At 39.7% G+C, this 8,547-nt stretch overlaps 1 protein-coding gene across 3 annotated transcripts; it reads left to right on the top strand.

Moving 5' to 3' along the window:
- Positions 1-447: 447 nt before the first annotated feature.
- xiap (X-linked inhibitor of apoptosis) lies at positions 448-8,302 on the top strand. 3 transcript variants are annotated; one of them, XM_027016486.2, is made up of 7 exons: positions 448-629; positions 5,037-5,848; positions 6,050-6,149; positions 6,500-6,578; positions 6,694-6,718; positions 6,850-7,041; positions 7,237-8,302. In XM_027016486.2, exons 2-7 carry the CDS (start codon positions 5,053-5,055, stop codon positions 7,428-7,430), a joined length of 1,386 nt encoding a protein of 461 aa, XP_026872287.2. In that variant the 5' UTR covers positions 448-629; positions 5,037-5,052; the 3' UTR covers positions 7,431-8,302. The 3 variants fall into 3 exon arrangements, with proteins under 3 accessions (XP_026872287.2, XP_026872277.2, XP_026872298.2); XM_027016476.2 differs by lacking the exon at positions 448-629 and adding an exon at positions 3,342-3,424; XM_027016497.2 differs by lacking the exon at positions 448-629 and adding an exon at positions 3,479-4,645.
- The last annotated feature ends 245 nt before the right edge of the window (positions 8,303-8,547 follow it).

An 8,547-nucleotide genomic window follows, 5' to 3' on the forward strand; every position in this document is an offset into this window, starting at 1 on the left:
CAAGATAAATCTGATAGAAACTGCTTCTTTTGAATTTTCAACTATCCTTAATGAATGTTTTACCATGTGACATTAGTTTTTCTTTGCTACATTTGTTGTAACAGTGTAGTTTTAAACATAATTGAACACTGATTGGCAACACAATGCAACCTTATGCTCTGAATCTTAAAAATGTTATTTCACTATGTCAAACATAACAACAGTACTTGTTGTGCCACACTGGTCATAATTTTTTAACTACTTTGAAAATGAAATGAAGAGGCAGTTATTTGGTAGAACTGGTTAATGCATTTGTGAAACCTTTCATACCAACTAAACTTTTAAACCTTCAAGCCAAGTTCCCCTTTGGCAACTGGTAATGATGTCAGCAAAAGTAGATATAGTACCTAAAGCGGATGTAGGGCTTTAGAAGTTCCTCTCATACAAAACCATTCAGCTAAATGGAACATTTCAACCAAAGGGCACTACGTGGACTGTCCTGAAACTGAATCTCAGTTTGAGGGAAAGGAGGGCTAAACGTCCTGCAGTTAGTGAATGAAATTTGCTCACAAGATTATGAGGAGTCAAGGCATCACATTAACAGGCACTATAGCATACAAAGACATTGAGGTGCAAGACCCCCTGAAGAGGTGAGGCCACTACACCACCAGGTTCGAGGGTACTGTTCTGCTCAGTTTACCCCTTTGGTTTGGTTGGACCACCAGCCACAATTTCAGTGAAAGTAGAGGGTGTGAGATATATACAGCACTTCTCAGTAGTGGATCACAGGTAACCCTTGTTTTTGACAGTTGTTTGATGAGGCACTCAAAGCACATACTGCTCCATCCACTAAGCGGGTTAGCTATTTCAGGCCTATAAAGGGGGAAAACCGGGATATTGCCACTTTAAATGTTCATATGTAACTGACATCTTGACAGGTATAAATATTTAGATGGACTGCGATCTAAGTGCTGATAGTGTGCATTAGTTTGGCGTGAGAACATACAAAGTCTTCAACACCAAGAACCTATATAATTGAATATAGGGAAAACGAAACATTCTGTCTATTCAAGGTCATGTGTTAATGTAAATTCAGTTTGTAATTATAATGATTGTTTGTTGTCTTTGACTTATGTAAATTTCATTATGTTGGAGGCAATAATGTTTATAGTTTATTCACATGTCTTGTGATAAAAGTTCAGAGCATCAAGATACAATTTCTAATACTACAAACTGCGTAGCCTCGTCCCTGTAGGTTTTTAACCAAGTTGCTCTCAGCCATAGAGAAAGGAGTGCTACACATATAGCTTGCCTTATTGATTTTGTGATTTGTACATAGTCTAGGGATATAATTTTTAAACCTGTAGTGATGCTTCCACTGTCTAAGCTGCATCGGGCCTTATGGGCTGAGGTCTTTCATGAATCCTGATGGTCGGAGTTCCCTGGGCACGGGCTCTACTGACTTGGTCAAAAATCCATCCCTGAGGACAGTAAAAGCAAAAATAGATCTTTACATTTCTGATTTAAAATGTAGCCTAAAATGTCACTAATATTTTATATACACACAATTATTAGGCAAGTTGCAATTTGAGGATTCATTTTACTATGGAACAACTACAGTGCTCTCAGTCAATCCAATGTTAAACCTCAAACCAGAATATTTAAGAAAGTAAGTGAGCTTTTGGCTCTGAGGAGAATATCCATGTGTGCAGAATTATTGTGCAACTGAAATTTTCTTGTTTCTCATCTGTGAGAATAACTCAGTTTACAAAAAAACGTGACGTGACAAATATAGCCACCCTTCTTTTCAATAATATTCATAAGCCTTCCATTCATGAAGTCTGTCAGTTTCTTAATCCGTTGATCAACTTTTTGTGGAGTAGCAACCCCAGCCTCCCTGACCCTGTTCAGAAAGCTGTATGGTTTTCCTTCACTGTAAATCTGTTTAAGAAGGGCCCACAAGTTCTCAATAGGGTATAGGTCAGGTGAGGAAGGGGGCCATGTCATTCTTTAATCTTTAGGCCTTTACTGGCTAGCCACACAGTGGAGTACTTCAACACATGTGATTGAGCATTGTCCTGCATAAAAATCATGGTCTTCTTGAAAGATGCAGACTTTCTTGTACCACTGCTTGAAGAAAGTGTCTTCTAAAAAACTGGTAGTAGGTTTGGCAGTTGACTTTGAGTCAGAAAGGTCCAACTATCTCATCCTTATTAATACCAGCCTATAGCAGTACCTCACCTCCCCCTTGCTGGCATCTGAGTAGAAGTGGAGCTCTGCCTGTTACTGATCCAGCCACAGGCCCATCCATCTGGTCGATCAAGAGTCACTCTCATTAGTTCATAAAACCTTTGAAAAATCTGTTTTCACATTTTTGGCACAGTCTTGACATTTCACCTTATGTGTCTTGTTCAGTGGTGGTCAGATTTCAGCCTACCTTACCTTGGCCACGTATCTGAGTACTGAACAACTTGCACGTCTGGGCACTCTAGGTAGGTTGCAGTTTTGGAATATGACCGCAGTGGAGTATAATGGGTTCCTGGTCGCTTCATGTTTGATTCTTCTCAAATCTTTAGCAGTTAATTTGCATCTCTTTTTCTTACCCTGTTTCTTGTGACCCTGTTGACTATTTGCAACAAAACATTTAATGGTTCTGTGATCACACCCCAATATCTTAGCGATTTTAAATATGCTGCATTCCCTCACAAATTTGTAACTTTTCAGAGTCAGATAAAGCTCTTTTTTGGCCCATTTTGGAAAAGAAACTGCTTAATAATTACGCAGACCTTGATAAAGGGTGTGCTCTCCTTAGGCCACACCGTCACTCATTGCACAAATACACATCAGCTGATATACTTGGAGTTGCAAAATATGCATAAGTAATTATATGGTGAAAGTACTCTCTTGCCTAATAATTATGCACACTGTGTGTGTGTGTGTGTGTGTGTGTGTGTATATATATATATATATATATATATATACACACACTCGACCCAAGGGATAGAGGGATTACAAAGACAATTTAATATTAATGTTTAATATTAATTAGTAACAGAAAATATAGTTCATATATTTAAGGACTTTTCTGAACAGATTAAAACCATTTTACAATATTTTTAAAATAATACCTCAGTGCTAAGTTTAACCTAGGTTTTACGCACATGAGCGCCACCACAACGTCGTATTTACTATCGGAAACTCGGATTTTCCAATAAGGCCCGAATTCCCCAGTTGGAAGCGTGTCAGTAACAACGTCATTGGGGTTGCCGGCGTAGATGCTGCTCCTAGAGTAGACTGTAAAGGTTTTAATCTTATTAGCGGTAGTTGTAACAACCACGTAACGTGGATTTGTCGTCACTTCCGCCAGCGCAAGGGCTGTTTAGGGCAGTAGTCATACTACGCAAGCGGTGGCTCGCATTCAGTATTTTCTCGATCTCAACAGAAGGTAAGTAAAGGTCACGAATACTTCGAAGGTTCTTTGGACTCCCGCAAGTTTAAGAGCGTGCTATAGCTAGCTAGTTTGCGTATTTGGACTATACATTAATACAAAGATACTGTGTAGTGAGAGGCCAGTACCAACTTGGGTGTTGTCGAAATGAACTGCTTATTGGATAATGTTACACCTATTCTGTTTTGCGATTCATCGGTAATACAGAAACAATTATTTTTTTCAATTGGATGTGTATCCGTATTGTCCAGTTTGTGGGATCCAGTGCTGTCTTCATAGATCATTCACCTGTGTAGTTCGGAGTCGTTATAACTTGCCTTAGCTATCGAGTTAGCCATATAATTAATACTCTACGTGACAAGACGCAGCAAGTGGTAGATGTCAACCCACAAGCTACACACTAGTGCTTGTTAGCTAACTACATAACTTGGTATGGTGGTGCTGCTGCGCCTTTTAAGTAAGGGTGATTAAGGTTTATAAACTCCATTTGGTCAATGCGCAAACTTTGACACACCATCCGTTGGTCTATAATGCGTCGTCATTCAGTCATCGTTTCAGTTGTAAGTTATCGTTCTAAATGGGGTGTCATGCGTTGTGAGACTTGCTTAAGCCTGGTTCCTCCATGGCCGCTTCTTGCAGAATCAAATTTTTCAGATTGACATGCTGTACAAAATGTACAGTATGAAGTGTTTTTTTAAGATCCAGTTTCCATTACGAGCATTTGGCGTAACTAATTGCATTTAATCCTTAGCTAGCTACTTCGGACACGATATACGTGCACCGCCCACGCCTCTGTTTCTTAAATGTTTCAGAATAACAGAGAGGCTTAGAACGTCCAAATGTTTTTTGACTTGACTTGGATGCATGGATTTTTTTTTTGCGGCTCAGGCTTACATTGAAGCCTGTGGAGATTACCTAACATATTAGAGTTTAAACTTACGAGACTTGGCTATCTCATGGAAGAGTTTAATATGTTTTCTTTTGAGCTTCTCAGGACAACTTAATTCTACTTGTATCTGTAATTCTGAAACACTAGGGAAGTTTTCCAAAGAATTAGAAGTACAACTGATTAGTATACCACATAAACCAGATTCACTTGCTTTTTTGCTCATGGAAATTCCTTAATACCGCCCATACTATTCTGCAGTTCTTCCTACTGTAATTCGTCTCTATTGCTTTAAGCACACATTCTATGGACAAAGAAACTGCTTTTGTCAAGTAGGTTTATTTGTTTGGTCTTTTAGTGTTTAACCTATTGTGGGCTTTTTATCTTTGCAATTTGCCTTCATGATTGCAAGCTGCATGACTTGCTCTGTAGTCTTTCCAGAATTTTACTGTTCCTCTCTAAGGAATTATTGTGAGTATAGGCTCCATACCATTTTGGTATGATCATGACTCAAATTAGTAACACTTTTAGAAAAGCAGAAACTCTCAGAATTGAAACTTGAGGTAATTTTAGGTTAAGTGGACAGTAAAAACAGTCATTTGGCTCACTATGGGTTACTATATGCATTGATTGGATTAGGTTGAATTCCCTACACCTGATAACATTTTTTAAAATGTTTTTCTTTCACAAAGGTTATAGGGCTTCTATTTATTTCTGTTTCAGTGTACTCTGAGTGACCATGGCTGGCTCTAATGTAATTGATGAAATTGAAGATGATTGTGGTGGACATGACTGGTCAGCAATGAGTGCACGGCTGAATTCTTTCTGGGCCTTTCCGCAAGTCCAGGAGGTTTCTGCTGAAAGGCTGGCCCGGGCAGGATTCTATTTCACAGGAGAGGCTGACCGGGTACGCTGCTTCAGCTGCCGGCAAACTGTGGAGAACTGGCACCAAGGGGACATGCCTGTGCAGAGACACTTCGAGGTCTCACCCACCTGCAAATTCCTTAGCTGCACTCATCGCAGCAGCCTCTTTGCTAGCTCCTCTGCTCAGACCACAGAGTCCATCTACGATGAAGAGGCAGAAGCCATGCAGTTCCGACTCCGTACAGGGGAGGTGGTGGACCAGTCCGTGTACCCCATTGTACCACATATGAAGAGCGAAGATGCACGGCTCAGGACGTTCAGCAGCTGGCCAACACAGTCGCCGGTCCAGCCCAGCAACCTGGCGCAAGCTGGGTTCTACGTACCAGAGACCAGCGAGGAGGTGGACAGAGTGCAGTGCTTCTGCTGCGGAGGCATGCTGTCATCCTGGGAGGAGGGTGATGACCCCTGGGCAGAGCACGCCAAGTACTACCATAACTGTTTCTTCATCTTGGGCCACGATGTGGGCAACATCCCCTCCGAGCAGTCCCAGCAGCAGAGCAGTGCTCCCAGAGGCTCAATGGAATCTTTTGAGGAGCGACTCAATAGCTTCAGGAACACGCTGCATCCCGTGGACCATGAAAAGCTTGCTAGAGCTGGGTTTTATAGTAAAGGTAGGGCTACTGTTTCCATTTGATGGTGTTTTGTCTCTCCTAGTTTCTTTAAGGGAGGCTTGGGACTGCATGTATTAGGACTGCTTTTATATTGCTTCTACTGCAGTAATGGAGTGGTGTTATTTGCTACCACTCTTTTGGAAATGGAGAAATATTTGCCAGTCATGTTGTAGTTTAAATCTTTTGTTTTTGTGTTTGTAGGGGAGCGTGACCGTGTGAGTTGTTTTAGATGTGGAGGAAGTCTCAAGAACTGGCAGCCTAATGAAGATCCATGGGAGGAGCATGCAAAGCACTATCCTGGGTAACTGATCGACTCACTTACTTACAAGTAACTCATTCAGTCATGTTGCAGGGTTAAACAATATTGATTGCTCAGATGCCTGGGACAAGTAAAATGTGAAGTCAAGACAGTAGCGCAAAAAAAAAAAATCACTTGTCTGGTTGGACCAGTTGTTGTTGGTATGGCGAGAGCAGTGTGTTAACAGTACAGATTTTTTTTTAACTGGACAGACTCATAACCTTTGAGGTTCTTTCACCTTACATGTATGTGTGAAATGTTCTTTATGTATGTCATCCTGAATGACTAACACAAGGGTATGTTATCCAGAGATGTGGAATCTAATTTAAATACATTTTTGAAATGTCTGACAGATGCAGTTTCCTGCTCTCAGAGAAGGGGCAAGAGTTTGTCAACAGTGTGCAGCTGAGGAGTCCTAGAGGCCACTGTTCAGTAAGTAGTTCTTCACTAATGACTATTGTGGTAATGTATGGAATAGTATCCTGTAAAAATGTGAAGATTAACACTGAGAAGTAGCATTCTAATTTTTGTATTCCTACCTCACCAGAATGGTCCTTCCCATCATGAGAGAGGTAGGTACATCTGATTTTGATATACTAAATTTATATCCACTTTCTCGTAGGTGTGCTGTTTTTAAATTTGATGTATGCCATGGATCTGGAATCGATGTCTGAAGTACTTATTTTGACTTTCCTTTTTACAGCATCAAACATAATGCAGTTAGAGATTGCCCAGAAAGCTGTCGAGATGGGATTTGAGCCAATCAAAGTGGAAGCGACCATTTTAGAAAGGATCCAACAGACCAGAAAGGAATATACCACAGTGGCTGACCTCATTCAGGATCTTACCAGCAGCCTTTCTGACAGTGATTCTGATGTGTGTCAAGAAGTACAAAGTAAGTGCTTTTAGTCTCTTGTTCTAATCACTTAAGTGGTTAATACCCATAAATTCAGATGAGCTTGTAATTTACCTGTGACTTCTGCCCTTTTTGTATTGTATTTTATCTTTTATTTTGCATTTTGGCTAATTTTAACTTATTCCTTACTGATTTTTCATGTGTAAATCTCATTTTGGGGTTTCTGTGTTGCAGCTGAGGATCCCTTGAAGAAGCTAGAGAAGCTCCAACGTGAGAAGCTCTGTAAAGTTTGTATGGACAATGACATTTCTGTTGTTTTCATTCCATGCGGACACTTGGTGACCTGCAAGAAGTGTTCTGATTCCCTTAGCAAATGTCCCATCTGTTGTGCTGTCATCACACAGAAAATCAAGACCTATAGCTCATAACTTAAAGTTTAAAAAAAAATCTATATATGACACACTTGCTGCTTTTCTCAAATCATTTTATGAAACTATTTTTAATTTTGTGTATGTCAATATATTGATTAAAGACTTGTACATTCGCGTGATGTATGGATTTGTAGTACATTTATGGTGAGTACCATATTTGTATGTTTGCCTTTTAACTTGGCCAAAGATACACTACAAATGGAAAACTGAATTATGCAAACAATAAGAAGTTCATAGAAATAACATTTACTCCTGTGTAGTTGGTGGTTTTGGGGTTTTGTTTTTGTTTCATGTTCAACTCACATAAATGTAAGATTGCTCTGATGAAGTTCAGATTAAAACTTGGCATAATATTCACTGGGTAGTTCAGTGACCTTTTAAACTTCTCAAAAAGAACAGATTACTGGACAGTGCATGGGATAAGAGAGTGTCTTCTGAATGAGCTAGAGCAAGGCTGGGATTACACACCAGCCAGAAGGAAGGAGCACTACCATTTTGCCACCATGGGTGTGGCATACTGTTCTCATATGGACCAGCCTAAATACAGAGGAAGCAGGTTTCCATGGCCACCTGAGCTGCTGTGGGGCATCTGTGATGTACACAGATCCTTTTTGGATATGTTAACTTGCATGCAGACAAGTAGCCCATAGATATTAGAGGTTGTGCTTCAGTGCCAGAGTGCCTTTCTGTAGATAAAATGGAAAAGTGTGTGTGGTTGGTTGGTTGGTTGGTTGATGATTTTAGAATGTGTTTAATGCTGGGAAAATATATTTTATTAAACCTTTTTTCTTAATTAATTTGCGAATAGGTTCAATGTTAACTCAGTGATTTTAAATAATGTAATTAATAAAGAGATTTTTTTTTCCTGAGAGACTTCTTATTTTCTTTCCATTACCTACAATGTTAAAATGGTAAAATCTCAAAGGTGTCCTTGGTCTAGCTCTACTGTATAAATGCACAGCAGGTCTGTTGCAATATAAGACAAAAAGTGATTGACCTTCATAAATCTGTCAATGACATTGTGTGGTGAGCAACCCTTTTCACTTTTTCAATCTACGCACAAAAATGTATGTTAATCAAAGAAACCAGATTTTGTGATTGCCACACTAATAAA

The sequence above is a fragment of the Electrophorus electricus genome, chromosome 12 (assembly GCF_013358815.1).
Source record: "Electrophorus electricus isolate fEleEle1 chromosome 12, fEleEle1.pri, whole genome shotgun sequence".
In the NCBI taxonomy this organism is placed as follows: Eukaryota; Metazoa; Chordata; class Actinopteri; order Gymnotiformes; family Gymnotidae; genus Electrophorus; species Electrophorus electricus.

What these genes read in the sequence shown, in the direction of transcription:
- xiap (XM_027016486.2), top strand. Translation starts at nt 5,053, where the DNA reads ATGGCTGGCTCTAATGTAATTGATGAAATTGAAGATGATTGTGGTGGA. An exon ending in AGCTGGGTTTTATAGTAAAG is followed by an intron (nt 5,849 to 6,049) that starts GTAGGGCTACTG and finishes TTGTGTTTGTAG; the next exon opens with GGGAGCGTGACCGTGTGAGT. An exon ending in TCCTTCCCATCATGAGAGAG is followed by an intron (nt 6,719 to 6,849) that starts GTAGGTACATCT and finishes TCCTTTTTACAG; the next exon opens with CATCAAACATAATGCAGTTA.